General features: G+C 38.8%; 1 protein-coding gene across 1 annotated transcript; it reads right to left on the reverse strand.

The window, feature by feature from the left end:
- Positions 1-6,042: 6,042 nt before the first annotated feature.
- On the reverse strand, positions 6,043-8,070 carry LOC127137969 (uncharacterized). Its single transcript, XM_051064375.1, has 2 exons — positions 7,018-8,070; positions 6,043-6,897 (listed from the first exon to the last, which is right to left on the reverse strand). The coding sequence occupies exons 1-2, from the start codon at positions 8,068-8,070 to the stop codon at positions 6,043-6,045; spliced, it is 1,908 nt and encodes a 635-aa protein (XP_050920332.1).
- Between the last annotated feature and the right edge of the window lie 9,840 nt (positions 8,071-17,910).

The following is a 17,910-nucleotide window of genomic DNA, read 5'->3' on the forward strand; positions in this document are numbered from 1 at the left end:
AAATGAAGATGTCACTAGATGTCATCTCTCCACAAATGCGGATACCAGGTTTGTGTCTATCTTCGTCAAACTGGTTCTCTGAAGTGAAGATAATCCAAACCTAGAAACCCCACTCTCCATCTGTTGTGGAAGAGCTTGTGGAACCCTCGTTGTCAGCTTAAGCCTGTGTCCAACAACCTTCAACTCTTTCGTCGGGCCTCTCTCATAAAAACAATTAAAATACATTATAAAACACAATATAAAATATTCAAATATACATCGTTTAACTACCTCACCAAACCATAAATGTCGAGTAACATGATGCTCGTACTTTACCAAAATAGACGTATCGAACGACCCTCCTGGAAAGCCAATAGGCTTTGCTGCGGATGTAGATGCGCCCCGTCCTAAACTACGATCTAGAATCCTATCGTCGGCACCTCATCTTTGAACCACTATAAAAAATATAAAATAAAAACGCACCAGAACATTTCTTAAAAGAGTTCCGGTGTGAAAAAAAATTAAAAGGCAAAATCGGAACACTTTTAATAAGACTTCCGGTGAATAACATGAAACTGGAAGTCTTTTAAGAGGAGTTCCAGTTCAAAGTTTGAAAATCAGAAGTCTTTTAAGAAGAGTTTCAGTTCAACGTTTGAAATATGGAGCGAATCGGAAGTCTTTTAAGAAGACTTCTGGTATATTAATTGTGAACCGAAATACTTACTCTATGGGTTCTGGTTTGCAACGGCGAAAGTGATGTTCTGGAAGTCTTGAAGCGAAAGTGAAATAAAAAATGAAAATTTCAGAAATATAATCTATTTATATGAGGGCGTTTTGGTCCAAAATATTATAATATAGGAGTAGAGGGATAATTGTGGGGTATGAGATACAATTTTCTACTATAGGATACAAACTACAAAGATTAGGAGACCCAAAAAGCATCAACCTAGACCAAAGTGGGCACGGGTCAGGTGCGGGTCAGAGGACCTGGCTCATGTCCAAACCGACCCAAAACAAAAATGTCACAAAAGGCAAAAATCGGGTTTACAAACCCTAGTTCTCCCTCCTCTTCCCAGCGCCGAGTTCTTCCTCTTCTTCCCTAATGTTCCATTGCTTGGAGTTGAGTTTGATATTATAATTATCATGATCCATTGATGACATACAAGAAGAATGATTATATTGAGCATATATAATCCGAGCTCACTATATATTAAACTTTACACAAATTTATATGCACATGCTATGCTACCATGCATGCATGGTTCTAAATTGTAATTTATATTTACACTAAGTTCCAACCTTGATATTGCAAAAATATAGATAAATGAAACTGCGATGTTACATATGTGATGCGACATCGTTGAAAAACCTCTAAAACCTTTAGAACCATGCGCATACCACTTGTGCTGATCTTGAAATACGTTAGCAGAATGTCAAATGTAGGGCTAAAATGTCCAATGGGATCAGCATGAGAATTGCGGCTGGTTCAATGGAGGAGGCCGCAGGTTGAAAATACATGCATGATGATGTATGAATTTATTGAGCAGTTATTTTCACTTATTGCAACTTGGGGTTATAATATTGCTAATGTTTTAGCAACCTTATTTAGAAGATAGTAATAATAGAAAAAACCGTGTGTACTTATTGGGAGTACTTCAAACATAGTAGAAACACTTGATAATATTTAAGGAATTGAGTTTTCAATATTGGTTATCAATTAGAGATGGCGAAGATTGTGGAAGTACGAACTGAGAAAATGGAAAATCGAATATGAGATGTCACGTATTACCTGCGTAAAATGGCCGATTAAACAATATTTCTATAGGCCATAGTGTTTTGACAGGTAAAATGATTTCCTATACTTTGTAAACTATTTGACACATTCAATCAACACCAATAAAATGGTGTTATGAGTGTGATGTAGTCAAGATCAAAATTCAGCTTGATGGCTCAAGGTTACCCCTCCAAGGCTTCAAAGAAAGTCAACAACTCTAACGCCAACTTATCTCTACAGCATATCTCTCTCCATTGCATTAATATGTGATCACGCTTCTTTATAGAACTCAAGGAATGGATAACTATCAGATGATATCAAATGACCAAAAGACTTATAAATAATTGGCTAGAAGATAGATCAACATTTATTATGCACATGATATCATAAACCCTTGGCTTTAAATTGATGACAACATCACAGTCATATGCCTGTAATATTGTTGTTACGGCTAGATTCGCATTAGGCCACAATTGATCGTAAATCATAAAAAAAACACATCATAATACTGCAAAAGTTGTATTATAACACTACAAGACTCATATCAGTTCTCGTCAATAAATTGTGTATTATTCGGAAAAATTATTTTGTCTACGTTTCATATTATTTATATCATAGATTTAAGGTATTTAAAAGAGTTATATATATATATATATATATATATATATATATATATATATATATATATATATATATATATATATATATATATATATATATATATATATATATATATATATATATATATATATATATATATATGATCAAATGATACAAAAGTGTCAAATTTAGTAATATATCGTATCCGATAATTCTTTACCGCATATTCGTATAATAAAATTCACCGTTTATTTTCATATTGATCATGTTTATAAAATTTAGTATCAATCGAAAATCATTTGAAATGTCAACAAAATATATAAAAAAATAACACCTTAGAAAATTTAACGAAAATTGTTAATTTTTATTATTCTTTTAAAATATCAAATAATTTTTTATTGATGTGAAATTTGATAAACGTGATCCATATGATATTAGCTTTCAATTTAACAATGAATTTTGTTATACGTAAATAGGATATGATGAAGAGTTATTGAAGGTGTTATATATGTATAAAATAAAAAATATGTAAAAACATAAAATAAAGATTAAATATTAAAGTGTAATATTTATGTTCGTAAAAAATAAACGACCACAATAATCATATCAGAAAAGATATGTGTCCACCCGTTTTAACTAATACACCGCATATGTATATATATAAAATATACTAGTTTTATTAATTTATTTGGTCCATTGCAGGGATTTGAACTTGATGTTATTATCAATATCCATTGCTGATATACAAGTATGATTTATCATATTGTCATATATAATCAGAGTTTACTAAGCTATTATTAGTCAAATTGGAACAAATTTTTTCACGTCCTAAATAATAATTTTTACACGAAATTTATACATGCTATGCTATCATGCATGCATTGTTCTAAATTGTGTTTAATATTTACGCTGCAAACTTTCATGTTGTAAAAAATATGAACAAATTGTGAGGTGATGTCGTTGGAAGAAAAAACCAAGACGTTTAGAACTATGCATACTGCTTGTGGTGATCTTGAAAAACGTAAGCAGAACCAAAGTCAAATGTGGGGCTAATGTCCAATGGGAGTGGGGGAGGTTTCAGCCTGATGTTGAAAAACATGCATGATGAATGAATTGATGGAGCAGTTATTTTCACTTATTGCAATTTGGTTATAATATTGCTAATGTCGATCACAGTTTAATACTTTCAAGTCAACCACTGGATCTCCATACCAAACAAATATCACATTGTTTGAAAATCAGAGTTAAATAATATATAAACAACATACACATCCTTTAACGGATAATGTCATAGTTTTAAATTGTGATTAGATCACGGATGCAGTTACAAATTATAGGTGTCGTAATTGTGGTCAATGTAATTGTTACAACCTACATTGTTGTTGTGGTTATGGTCAATGTAATTGTTGCAATGTGAATTTTAATTGTGGTGCTTGAAATATATACTTGAAAGTCGATGAAAGATAAAAAAATTCATTACATCAAATGAAAATTGAAATTTTGGATTCTGAAATTTTAATCGTTGATAAAAATAACTTAACAAACGTGAGCAAAATTGACCCTAATGCAGTAGCACGTGATAATTTTAATGACACTTTAAATTGCGGTTACTAATATTCACACCATATGCACCCCTTCTTCTTAACGAGGATCTGATACCATACTGGCCGGGAGCCTCAGATATCATGAAACTCAGTCTCAACTGAATCGTCATCAAACAGCCAAGCATAGACATAACACAGACTATCAATTAAAACTGATATTCCATAATAGTGAGGACCGTAGTATGGATCGAAGGTCAAATGTTTTCTGATACACAAGATCCTCAGTTGAGGCAGGTGTAGAGCATACTTGCATCTATGTGGGGAATTATGATATGAATATAGTAACTAAAGCTTTTAGGGAGAAATAAAGGATATTTAGAACATAGTTGTTCTTGAACAAACAAAGAGTTTTTATTTGTGATTGCTTGATGAAAATAGTTTACAAGAGCCTTCCTTTTATAGGCAATGAGGAGCATAAAGGACAAAAGCAATACTATTACAAGCATGGCATTATAGAAATGTCTTTTCCAAAAGTCTGACACCTTTATCTCTAAAGCATACATAATGGATCTACTTTTACACAAAAAGACGAGAAAACACTATTCATAAGCATGCTAATGGCCCATAAGGGACACTTGTCACCTAGTCTTTGAAAATGGATTCATGAGATGGGGACATGTTCTGGTCGGATAAGTTCTCATCAGAAAAGCAATCTCCATAACGTGATGACTCATGTTGGCAGATGTCATCCATCATGTAAGTGTGATCCATCAATTTTCTATTAGCTTCTTCCACTTGTCCTTCTGAGAATTCAGCTTCCATTGGAGAATCTGGATTTTGTCGTATGGCTTGAGTTGAGCTTTCTCCAACTTCTGATCTTCTGAATTTTCCAAGACTTATACATGTTATACTATCATCAAGGTTCTTTGGGTCATAAAGATTGATGCAGTTGACATATTCCATTAATTCCCTTGTGATTTTTAGACTGGGAGGATAATCATCAATTGTTTCCCATAAGTGAACATAACTCTTACAATTAAGTAACTTTGTTTCAGGATCTGTCTGATAAGGCCTGTGTAGAAAGAAAACAGACTTGAGCTTGTTAATAGCTTCTAAGGCTAATCCTCTCTCTTTGACCTCGTCTGTGACTGGTTTTAATTGATTCTTCCACCATTGTAATGGAGAATACCATTCAAGAGTAGTCCAAATCAAGGACTTGTGATTTTCGGGATTCATCAGGTGTTGATACATGGCTTCGGTGGGAATAAGAACAGGCATAAAATATAATACTGTGGCACACTAGATATACCATAAATGGTTTTTTGTGAATTTGACATTTGGGTTTATTAAAATTGGTAGGAGGAAAGGTGTGTCAGGGAAATAAGGAGTATGATCTAGGAGTTTACTTCTTATGATTTTTGTCATGTAATAAAAGAGATTGTTCCTGGCATACTGTTTGAGCTGAGATGGTGAAGACGAGACTGTTATTCCTGGAGGAAGATTTCTGGTTATGGATGCATGAACTGGTAGTGGTCTGACCATAAGAATCAAAGGGAAAGTGTGTTTGGCTGTGATGATCTGGACAGGTTTCATAGGTCGGGATAGTAGATCCGGAATCATATTTTGGGTTTCTTTGATGTGTTTTACTGAGAAATCATATCTGGAAAACCAATCCTTGAGGCAAAGGGTTTGAGGATCGGGTGTCATCTTATTTTTGAATTCAAGGATCATGGGAAAAGATGAATTATCCATATGTACTACAAACTGGTAGCCTCTTAGGTGGAAGTCAAACTTTTGAATTCCCATTTTTACGGTAAGAGCTTCTTTGTAAGTGGTGTGATAGTGTTTTTCAGCTTCTTTAAATTGGCCGCTGGCATGACCATAGTAGTATATTTTCCCTTCAAGTTCCTCTATCAAAATTGCTCCCCAATAATGATCACTGGCATCGGTCTGCAGGATTCTTTTCCCATTTCCAGGGATTTTTAGGGCAGGTGGAGTTTGTGCGATCTTCTTCAAGGCTTTTACTGCTTCAGTTTGCACTGTTCCCCACGGTGGGGGTTTTTTCTTTAACATTTGTGATAGAGGGCTTGTGTATTTCTCCAGTCTTGGAAGGAAATCTCTGATATAATTAATTATACCAAGAAATTATTGGATTTGGTTGACAGTGAGATTTTCATCAGGAAAGTTTAACAGTTCTTGGGCAATATGAGGTTGAGGTTGATATTTCCCTTGGGAGAAATGTATCCCTAAAAAATCAATCTCTGTTTGGCCCAATTGACTTTTCCTTTCAGAGAGCTTTACTCCATGTTGTTGGGCTATTTGAAGGAATCGGCCCAATAATTGTTTATGGGTCTTTTCATCTTTTGAGAGCAATAGCACATCATCAATATAAACGAGGATACTATTGAAAATGGGTTCAAAAATTCTTGTCATGGCCTTTTGAAAGAGTGACGGAGCAACTTTAAGCTCGAATGGTAACACATTCCATTGGTACTGGGCGTTAGGAATGCAAAATGCTGTTTTGTAACGATCCTCTGGGTTGATAGCCAATTGCCAAAATCCTGACTTAAGATCAAACTTAGAATAGATATGGGCATCTTTGATGAAAACATTTAAGGATGAGGCCTTTGGAATGGGAAATTTATCATCTTTGAGAAAATAATTTAGAGGTTTGTAATCAATTACTAGCCTCTTTTTCCCTCTTAACTTTTCATATCTTTTCTCCACATAAAATGCTTGACAAGCCCATTCTGATTTGGTGGGCTCTATCAGACCTTGCTTGAGCAACTGGTGGCATTCCTCCCTAGCCAATGAATAATCTGATGGACTCAGTCCTGGATGGGTGGCCTTGGTTGGATTAATATCTTCATTTAGCTTAAAAGGAAGTTGAACAAAAAAGTCCTTATTTTTCCATAGGGGTTTCGGATGGCGGAATTCTTCATGGCTGTTTGCGCAGAGTTTGAGTAGGTTGGACTTGATTTCTTCACAACCAAGAGGGATCTTAGACAAGGAATATAGTTTCAATATTCCGGAATAAGGCTTGAATTATCTTTTGAACTTGATTCCTGTGGGGAGAATTTGAAGTTTGCTTGCTGCTGAATAGACATCCATTCCTACTACAATATCTTTGTTTGGAAGATTACTGCCAATGTCCCTGGTCCAAACGATGCAGTCTGGGAAGAATTTAATTCCTATTTTCTCCTTGGTCATTAGATCTGTCTTAAAAACCTCCCCATCTGCTACTACAAAGTATGCGGCATGTGTTACCCACGATTCGGCTGGGAGAATGTTAGGGTTCATCATTGTAATCTGTGCCCCAGTGTCCATATAAGCTATAACTTTCTTTGGACGTGAAAACTTCGTTGCGAGGACATGAACTTCAACACAAGGGAGAGGTGGAGTAGGAAGAGAACTTCCTATCTCTTTGAAGGAGTAAACAGGTAGATATCTTCCATCTTCCGACTCCGAAGATGATGCTTCATCAGGCGAAGAGTCTTTGAGGGCAAAAATAGTTTCTTCGTCAGCAGAGCCTTGCTCAGAATACAGGGATTCTAAGTCTCCTTCTAAAGGTTGAAGAGAGTTGATCAATTTTGCGGCTTTATGAGTATTATTAGGACATTCTTTAGAGAAATGTCCCTTCTTCCCACAAATAAAGCATCTCTCATTTTTCCATTTTCCTCTGAAAGGTTTTCTTCTGAAGTACTTCATATTCTTCCTTTTCTTTCCCTTGAAGGTCCTATGAGATTTGGTGTATTTTTGTTGACGGTGTTTCATTTTTGTTGCACAACTACACCTTTTGTCTTTACACTTAATCTCCAGGTAGGGTTTTCTACACGCGTGGGTGAATTTTGACTTTTGTTCTATAACTTCTGAAAAATGGTGATGAAAACTGCAAAGCTTTTCAAGTCCTTCTATTGTCACCTGGTGAATTTGTCCAAGACTCGTGGTTTTGATATCTCTTTGAGTTGTGGCTAACATCCTATGGGTTTCTGGCTGGAGTTCTTGTGGTAGAGAGGAGACATAGGTATTCTTGAGACTAGGGTCATTGTATCCATTAAGGACATAATATCTCTGTGCCATCCTGTGATAGTGTCTGTCGAGATCCTTTATTTTCAGGGAACAACACTTCATCTCAAAGAATTCTTGTCTGTTTTTCCTATCAAACATCTCCATATCACCGATGAATTCACGATGAAGCACACCAAGAATATTAGTTGTAGTTTCTAAACGGTGTAACTCATCTTGTTTGAAGGTTCCAAGATTGTGATACTATTCTTTCATCGTGCCTGTCATCCTACAGAAAAATTCTTCAATGATCTTATAGCTATCTTCACTTGTTTTCATCATCTGGGTGTCAAGCCAAGCTCCAAATTCAAGTAGTCTTTTTCTCCAGCGACTGGATGGAATATCATCAAAGGTGAACCAAGGACCGCCATTTAGGTTTAATCCTTTCAGGGATTAGAGTTTCTTCAGGGGACTCTTCTTCAAAAAAGGAATCTTCCTCTTGTATATTTTCCATGAAGAGTCTTGGGATATAGTTGTCTTCAAATTCTGATTTTGAGGAAACATATCCTAGTGTTTCATCAGTAGATGTTTCCTGATCAGAGTTATTGTCGTTATTTGTCGAGGACTCATCTTCCTTGTGTGCCTATGTTTCAGCAAGGTGGTGATTTTCCTGGGAAGATTCGTACTTTCTAGTGATCTCCATGGCTTGGAAACCTTTATCTGGTGTTTCTTCTTCCTTTTGGATTTTTGGAGGAGGTGTTTTAGGGATATCCTGAGAGTCTGAGGATGAGGCGCCTAGGCAGGAAGCTTTGCCTTTTGTCTTGGAGGTCGAGGGAGTTGAAGTTCTAGTAGATTTTGGCCTATAAGTTGTAGGTATGTATCTAACTTGATCTGGTGGTGATGAAACATAGGTAGGGTAGAAAGGAGAAGGCCTTTCTGGTTGTTTGAAAAATGTAGGAAAAGCAAGAGGGTCAAAGAAAGAGTTTTCAACAGGCTTGGGCTTTCTTTCATGAGAGGCTCTTAAGAAATCATCTATCTCTTTTACTTGGCCTTGTAGATTTTGGATCTCTCTTTCCTTCTGGTCAAAAGTTTTGCCAAAAGTTCTCTCTTCTAACATCTGCCACAAATCACGATCCAGCTGAGATACTTGGGCTTTTAAGCTCCTGTAGTGCTTCTGTATTTTTTGGGATAAAACCTTGAGATTGTCATCTGTCTGATCAATTTTCTCAGCAATCTTATCCACCCTTTTGTCAAGGCTTTGGAGAATCTCATTTTGAGAAACCATGTTTTCAGATTTCCAATTTAGCACTTCTTCAGCTTGAGTTAAAGGCTTAAGTTTCCCATCGGGCTGGACTTCATTGGGATGAATGAAGGGTTTAGATGTTCTTCCTGTGATTGGATCCATTTTCCTTTCCAGGGAAGGAAATTGTCGCTCGTACTCTGGAGTTGCAGCTGAGTACATAAAACAAGGAATTGGTTGGACAACAGTTGGAGGATGTAGTGACTTATAATGGTCTGTTGGTGACCATGTAACAAGAGTTGGATCATCAGGTGGTAACAATCCTTCTTTCCTGAGGAGTTTTAGTCCTTCCTCATAGATAGAGAGGGGTTTCTTTTTCCCATAGATTCCTACCCATGGACCATTGTCTGGATCAAATCTTCCTTGAGGAGGTGGAGAGGGTTTACACCTCCCTTTTTTATTTGTTTTGGGAAGAATGATATCTCGGTCAATATCATTGTCGTGCATCCAGCAATCACAATCTGGGTTACATCTTGTAGGATCAACATCCCAGATGAAGTTGTAGCACCTCAAATTTGCACCTATCATTATACATACATTTTCACAATAGGTCATAGCATATCATGATCCATTGCATAGCATTTGCATTGTCCCTCAGTTGCCTCAAGAGCAAGCAATCAGAAATTAGGTCAAACTAATCTCCTGATCAGTCAACCAAGCAAGCAAGGGAATTTCTCATTGAATCAAGGCCTTGGGGTTTGTCCAACAAGTTCACATGGCTTAGAGGTCTATTTGAAGTATTTTGGTCAAGGGTTAAGGGCTCAGAGGTCAGCAGTTCATGCCCAGACAGTCAAAAACCCTAAAAAAGTCAACTGTCAGTCAAAGCAGTAGATAGTGGTCATTCTTGTGGAATCTGGGCACCATGGTCAATAATCAAGAGTTCATACAACTTGGGACATCATTTGAAGTCAAGTTCTCAAGGAATTAGGGTTTGGAAGTCATCAGTCAATGCACAATCAGTCAGAAACCCTAAAAGTCAACTGTTGGTCAACTGTCCATTTAATCAGTGATTGGATGATTGGATTTGGTTTGTGAAAGTTCATTCATGTCCAAATGGTCATCATACATCATGCCAAACACCATCATGGAAGAATCTGAAGCCAGATCAGAGATTTCCCAAAACGGAAACTGGGCCTGTAACTGAAACCTGCCATAAATGGAAAGTCTTGATCCTCAAACTTACATCATGATACAAGCCTCAAATGAATTTTTGCCCAACATGAAAGTTGAAGATCTTGTTCTCCCATTTCCAAAAAGTCCTAGAACTCTCAATTCCCATGTGTGGTTGGCAAGTTATGATCGAATCGATTTCAGAAAATCTTGAACTTCAGAAGGCCATATCTCTCAAACCGTTTGACCAATTTTGGTGGGGTTTTTTCCTACAAGTCACATTTGATCCCCTCTTTCCAAAATATAAGTTTCATGAGCCAAAACTTCACCAATCAAAATGGCATATTTTGACCTTTTTCATTTAAATGTAAGTTTGACCAAGAGTTGACTTTTTGACTCAAACATTTTTTCAACATTTGGCCAATTGGAACAGCTCATAAATATCATTTTAAGTGTGTTTGCAAAGCCAAATTATGCAGAACATGTGAATCTTGTTTGGTTGCTTGAATTACAAGAAAAGTACCATTGCACCATGCTTGTCCTTGCTTTCCATAACCATGCTTTGTACCAGCATCATTATGCAGCATTCTTGACCATTTTTTCTGTCATGGTGAGCCTCATTGTGCAGCCATACACCAACAAGTACACATAGCCATGCTTGCTCACTTGAATTTTGGCAAAAGGACATGTCCAATTCATGAACCATACCTCTTGCAACCTGGCCTTGTACTGTCCAGCAGGCATTGTACATTTTTCTGTCCTTTTGAAATTCAATTGAAGCAACCACAAACCCTTGGAAAATGCAAAAACCATACCATGCTATATTGAGGGCAGCAGAAAAGACTTGGACATTTTTTTTTACACTTACTGTCACTAGTAGCAGCAGTAGGGGCATCCAACCAGAAAATCCTTGGCCATTTTCTTCTCACACCTGTCATGAAAAACTGCAGTAGCATAGTCCAACTTGGCTTGGCAATCAAAATACCTGAGTCACTTGCATTTGCCACCAAAAAAAACAACAGCCAATAGCAGGTTTTGAAAAGGGGATTTTTTCTGTCAAACACAAACCAACTGCCATCTTGCACTCCAACTTCCTCTATCCAAGACCAATGAACTAAGTTTGGTTTGCCAACATAAGACAGCAAATTGAAGCACCCCTTCTTTTTTCCTGTTATGAGAAAAACATATAGCAACAGCAGCAGACCAAGAAGAAACCCCTCCCACTTGTAAGACTCACCATGAACCAAACATAACTTGGCCTTGGCATCTCATTCACCCTGTCCAAACTCAAGCATTTCAAAAAACCTGTCTGCAGCAAGAACAACCCCTGGCCTTTTGCTTCCAAAACCTGCAGCATCCAATCACAACCAACTCATACATACACAAATACTCATTCTCCATAAAGCCCTCCCTACACTTTCCAAGACAAATTCAAAATCACTTGGCCTTGCATTTTTCCTGTCAAAACCTTGTCCACCCCAACCAACTTGCCCTCACCTTGCTTCTTCTGCCATAAACAAAAGCTTCCAACCAAAACCTTGCCTTGCTTGGTATTTTTCTGCCACACCTTAAAAACCCTAGCAGCACACCAAAACAACCTTCACTCATTCCCTCATTCTCAACCTTGCCTTGCTCTTGGCATTCTTGAATTTTTCTGTCCAATTTCTACAGCAACCACAAGACCATAGACAATCATCTTCACTCTTTGGCCAACCATACCCCAACCTGGCTTGGCATTTTTCTGTCCAGAAAACCTGTCCAAAACAAAAAGCTGCCTGAGCCTTTATTTTGCATCTCAAAACCATTCACCACAAAACCCTTGGCCACTCTTGAAAACCAGGCACTGCATCCATCAAAACCTGTCCCAACAACCTAGCAGCAGGCAAAGGAAATCACTTGGCCACTTTACACTTTTCCTGTCATCAAAACCAGGACAGTTGCAGCAAGGGCATCACACAAAAACCATTACTTTGGCCATGTCCAAAACACCCCTGTCATGAAACCAGTAGCAAGGCATCACATAACATTGCAGCCAACATAATAGCATCACCAACCATTTTTGGCCTAGGCAAGTTGAGAAGGCATTCTCATTTTGAAAACCACTGTGCTTGGCATTTCTATTGCAGCCACACAAAGCACATTGCTACAAAGGGACAAAACCTGCCTTGCATAAACAATGGGAAGGAGCAGATTGGTTCACAACATCCAATTTTGAAGCCATTTCATCAATCTACACAAGCCATGACAGTCCATGATCTAGGCACTTCCAAGATGTCTTGAGCCATACCATCACCATTACCCATCATTGGCAAGCTGAAGGCTCATCTGTTTTGGCAAGGCATCACAAAACGACACCAAGAACACAAACTCCCCTTCAAAAAAGGTATGGATTCGACCTTCCCATTTTCCCAAATTGAGACATGTTTTGAATAGATCTTTCAATGCTGAGTACCATGATGCTTTCCTTTTTTGAAATGATTGCTTATACATGAAGATATGTTGAGATAAAGTTAGGTGCTTGGAAATGTTTCTTGTGATTTCTTGCTGTGCAGTTCGAATTATTGAAATTAGGGTTTGGATTGTTATTGTATGTTGATTGATGATTACAGTGGTATGCTTAATTGACACTTTGGGGAAGAATTGAGAAATCACGATTTTTTGATAAGAACCCTAATCCCAAATTTGCCCAGATTTTGGTCCATTTTCGTGTGCATGACTTTTCTCCCTCCAGCCAATCAAAACATTTCATTTTCTGGACCAAAACACGGTCGTTTTGATAAGTGACTGGGTTATTTACCAAAATGCCATTTTCTCCATATAAATTCAATTAATTTCTTCAATAACTTCATCAATCTTCTAAAATTCACAACTTGCTCATTTTTGATCCAAATTGAATGGGATTTTTTGTGTTGTGTTCATCATGATCTCTACTTTTTTATCATTATTTTTCCAGAATTTTTGGATGGATGGTTTTTAAATGGCCTTAGGGTTTGTGACATGTGACCAAATTTTGTACACTTTGCCAAATCATTCGTGAAATGATGAGAATGTATCCAATGGCTCTCAAATTTTTTGTGCTTAAACTAGACACACTCGTGGTGATTTTGGTATAAAATTTGTGAATTTATCATTTGTGGTTTGTGAGATATGATTTTTTGAATTAGGGTGTGACAATTTGTGTCACACCATTGATGACCAACTTCATGATTTTCATTGCCATGTTTCTTGACCTCCAATTGATCCAATTTTTTGCATGAACCTACTCTTGTATGTCTAGTTGACTTGTGAATTTTCTTGGATTTATTTAAACAATTTTCCATTTGTTTGAGATTTTCCTTCTCTGCCTAGTCAAATGTTGACCTTGTGTGACACATGTGCCCATTTCATTTGTGAAATTCTCATACTTTATTAGATGGACATGAAATTTTGCATGAGATAACTAGACATCCTCATCTTTGCCATGGTTTTGATCCCATTCATTTATCATACACCATTCTTGACTTATGATTTTTCTAAATTGATGCATGTTTGGTTGACTTCATTGAGCATGTTCAAATGTGCTTTGACTTTCTGATTTTTATTGGCTGCCTTCCACTTGCCCAAATGGGATGAAATTTGACATGCTTACCATGCTATATGTTAGGTTTGATCATGATTTATTTGATGATTTTTTGGAAAATGTTTAGATTGCTTTTGATGCAAGTCTTTCTGTTGATTTCTATGAGCTTCTGTTTGCCATGTTTTGACCTAAATGGTTCATGAAATGATGATGATGATTGATATGAGTGTGAGACCAATTGGTTTTGTTTCCTAATGGTTTGAACATGATTTTGGATACTTGACCCTTGCTGTCTTGACTTTTTCATCCACTTTTGACCCTAGGCTAGCCCTAGTGGTCCTGTTACTCACCTTTGAGTTTGTGATTTCAGGTTGACCATCAAATGGCCATTAAGACCAATTCTTTTGATTGAGCTTACCCAAGTATCATTGCCTAACCTCTTTGTTTTGTAGGTGGCTTGGCTCACATGCCATAGGCCTTGTGCCTTGCACATCCATGTGCCTCCAATTGACTGTTGGTTTCTGTTTCTGTTTGTTTTGTTTGAAGTTGCATACTAACATCTGCTTGACTGTTTCAGGTGCTTTAGTTGCTTAGTTCCTTGTGAACTTTTGCTTTGCTTTGCTTGTATAAGCAATTTGCATTGAGGTATGCCTCCTTTTCTTCATGTAGTCTGGAAGACCTGGCCTGTTACTTGGCCAGGCAACTGTCTGAAGTCCTCCTTAAGAGGCAATGTTTGTGATTGTTTACTTTTGTCCTTGCATAGAGTCAAAGTCCTCCTAAGTGAAGAGGCAATTGGTGGAAGGTAGGGATATGCAATCTATCCCCCACTATTCAGTGTGTCATCTGCTTTGCTCACACCACTGTGTTGATGCATTGCAGATACAAACCCAAGATCTTGTACAATTGTACAGTTGAGTCAGTCTTAAATGTGTAGAAGGGTTCCCACTTTCTGAACCCACACATTCTTGTCTTGAGCTCTCCCAGGCCAGGGATAAGAGCTGTGAGGTCTCATCCTCACTTCATCCTTTCATCTGCTTCACCTTAGCCCCTCAATGGCAAGGTTAAGAGCACATTCACCCAGTTCCAGAGGTTTGTTTGTTGAGGTTGATATGACCCCTTGACTAAAACCTAACCCTTGTTTGAGCCACTTGTTTGTGTATAGCGTGTGCTATCTGTGCTTGTAGGATTGTTTGACTTGCTTCCTGTGCAAGTTAGGATAGTTTGACTTGCTTCCTGTGCAAGTTAGGATAGTTTGACTTGCTTCCTGTGCAAGATAGGATTAGTTTAGACTTGCTTCCTGTGCAAGTTAGGTTTTGCTTGGCTTGCTTCCTGTGCAAGTTAAGTGTGTGTGGCTTACCTCCTGTGTGAGCCATACTTAGGATAGGTTGGCCCTTGTGCCATTTAGCTAGAAACCTTAACTTAGGGATGATTTGCATGACAACATCTAGGCTCGAGTCGTAGTCTCCCTAGTGTTGTGTCTCCCTTTGTTATCTGGTTAGGCTAGAACCTTTGTCCCTGCGTAGGGGAACTACATCGCCCTGATCTTCATACCAGATGAAGTATGTAGGCAGGAGATTGAGCTGATCTCTCCGGGCGCCTTTTCTTTTCTTTTGTGTGTGTTGTTTGACAGTTGCTAGGCTCGAGTGCTTGACTCCTTAGCAATTTGTTGTCTGTCTGTTTGAGTGTGTGCTTGACAGTTATAGGCTGAGTCCCTGACTCCCTATTAACTTATTATGTTGTTGTGTGCTTGGAAGCTGATGTAAGTCCATCGAGTGGCATTTGGGTTCCAGTGTGCGTGTGTTTGGTTCGGATGCTGATGTAGGTCCAGCAATTGGTATTCAGGCTCCATGTTTGCCTTCTTGTGTGTGTTTAGGTTCGGATGCTGACATAAGTCCAGTGATTGGCAGTCGGGCTCCACGTTTGCCTATTTGTGTTTGTTTGTGTGCGTGTCAGCCGAGCTACGAATGCTCTGATTCTTCTCTCGTCCGAGAAGATACGTATGCATAGGATGCGATATCCTAGCGAGCATGTGTCGTTTCCCCAGTCCGAACTACTTGGACTCTGATGTCTATGCCTGATAGACTAAGTAGGCCCAGGATGCGACATCCTGCCGAGTCAGTTTCAGTCAGTCTCTTTCGTTTCTTTCAGCCAGTGTGTGTGAATATTTGAGCAGTGTTAGCAACCAATTTTCCTTTCTAGTGTGCGTGGATCCCGTAGAGTACTACGGATGCGTAGGGGTGCTATTACCTTCCCTTCGCATAACCGACTCCCGAACCCATATTCTTTGGTCGCGAGACCATGTTCTTTCCCAGGTTTACTTCGAGCGTTTCCTTTCCCTCTTTTGGGATAAATAACGCACGGTGGCGGCTCTGTTGTTCTTTGTTTTCCCGCCGGTTTTTCGCGCGATGCGACAGCTGGCGACTCTGCTGGGGATGTAGAGAAGTTGACCTATGCTGGTCCATCTTCCCTGAGCGAGTCTCTCCTAGCGCTCTCTAGGTTAGGGTTTCGGTTGCTTTGTGCTGTGTTTATTTATTGCATTCATTATTTACTGTTTGCATTCATTGTCTATTGTTTGCATTTATGTTTGCATTAATGTTTGCATTTATTCATCTATTCACCTGGCTGGTTGTTTGTTTCTCTCTGTGTGGGGGGGAAGAGTCAGTTGAGGTAAAAGGTCCAATACCCAGACCATGAGTGCAATCTAGGATACCTAGGAATAGAGTGATTCATGGGAAGCGGGTGGTATGGCGCCACTTAGCGGAACATTGATATCACGAGCAGTTCAGACCCTGGCGGGATATTATCGGTGCATACATCGGGTGTGCACAGGATGATATTCTGCGAAAGGTTATTTATGCTGCGTTTCTCTCGACCTTACCCTGGCCTAGACGACACCCGTGAGTGGGGAGGGAATGATCGTTATTACAGGTACAGTTGGTGACTCCCAGTACTGATGGTGACTATGAATTCTGGACATATGTTTCTGGACGCCGGAGGTTTGACCCTAGTATTGATCAGAGGGTTCCGTTTATTTCGGATCCCTGGGCTGAATTTGAGGATACTCGCTCAGATGGTGACTCAGTTCTCCAGACATGGGTTCAGATGACAGTTCCTCAGATGACTTTGGGTTTCAGATGGATTGTGACTCCGGATTCAAGCCGAAGCTTTGACCCTGTGCCTTGAGATGCACAGCCTGACCAGTCATGTTCCCCTCAGTTGCATCATAACATGTTTATTTTCCAAAAAATAGTAATGCATGAAAAAAGTTAACTCGCATACGCATATCCTTTATCAGGATCATTCATGACAAAATAGTACCCATATCATGCACATCATGCATATCATGCACATCCCTGCATTACAGACATGTTTGGAAAAACCCCTCACTTTGGTTCCTGACTGAGAGAGGATTGCTGATTGTCGTCCACACCGCTACTCAACCAGACTCAATCATCAGATGATTATGGACCAGGTTCAGACAGAGTTGGCTGAGATGAGGGCAAACGTGGCCCAGTTTATGATGATGATGCAAGGAGTTGTTCAGGGGCAAGAGGAGCTGCGTGCCTTAGCCCAGAGACTGGAAGTCGTGATTCCACCAGTCCACCGTGCTTCACCAGTGGATGTACCCGTTCATGAGAATGCTACTGTCACTATTCCCGTCAATGATCATGTCGTGGGAGATGAATTGAGGGGGATCAGAATCAGTGAACAGCCTCTTGCTGCAGAGACTGTTAATGTCAGAGCAACCCGCGCTCCAGTTCGCCATCCTGGCTCTTCAAGTTCTTCCGGTTCTAAAAAGACATACTCTGGGGCACCCAAAAGGGGAGAGATTGAAACAAATGCTGTGCACCGACGGAGGAGTGTGAACAGAGGACAGTATCGTCAGGCTGTTGGTGTGACTATTCCAGCAACTCAACCTCAACAACAGTAGAGAAGGTCAATTCAGCAATATCAGCGTCAACAACATCGTCCTCAGCAGCAGGCTTCCCAGCCTCACAATGGTAATCAAGCCAATACAAGTAATGAGAGGAAGAAGATC

This window comes from Lathyrus oleraceus, chromosome 4, assembly GCF_024323335.1.
Source record: "Lathyrus oleraceus cultivar Zhongwan6 chromosome 4, CAAS_Psat_ZW6_1.0, whole genome shotgun sequence".
NCBI classification, from domain to species: Eukaryota; Viridiplantae; Streptophyta; class Magnoliopsida; order Fabales; family Fabaceae; genus Lathyrus; species Lathyrus oleraceus.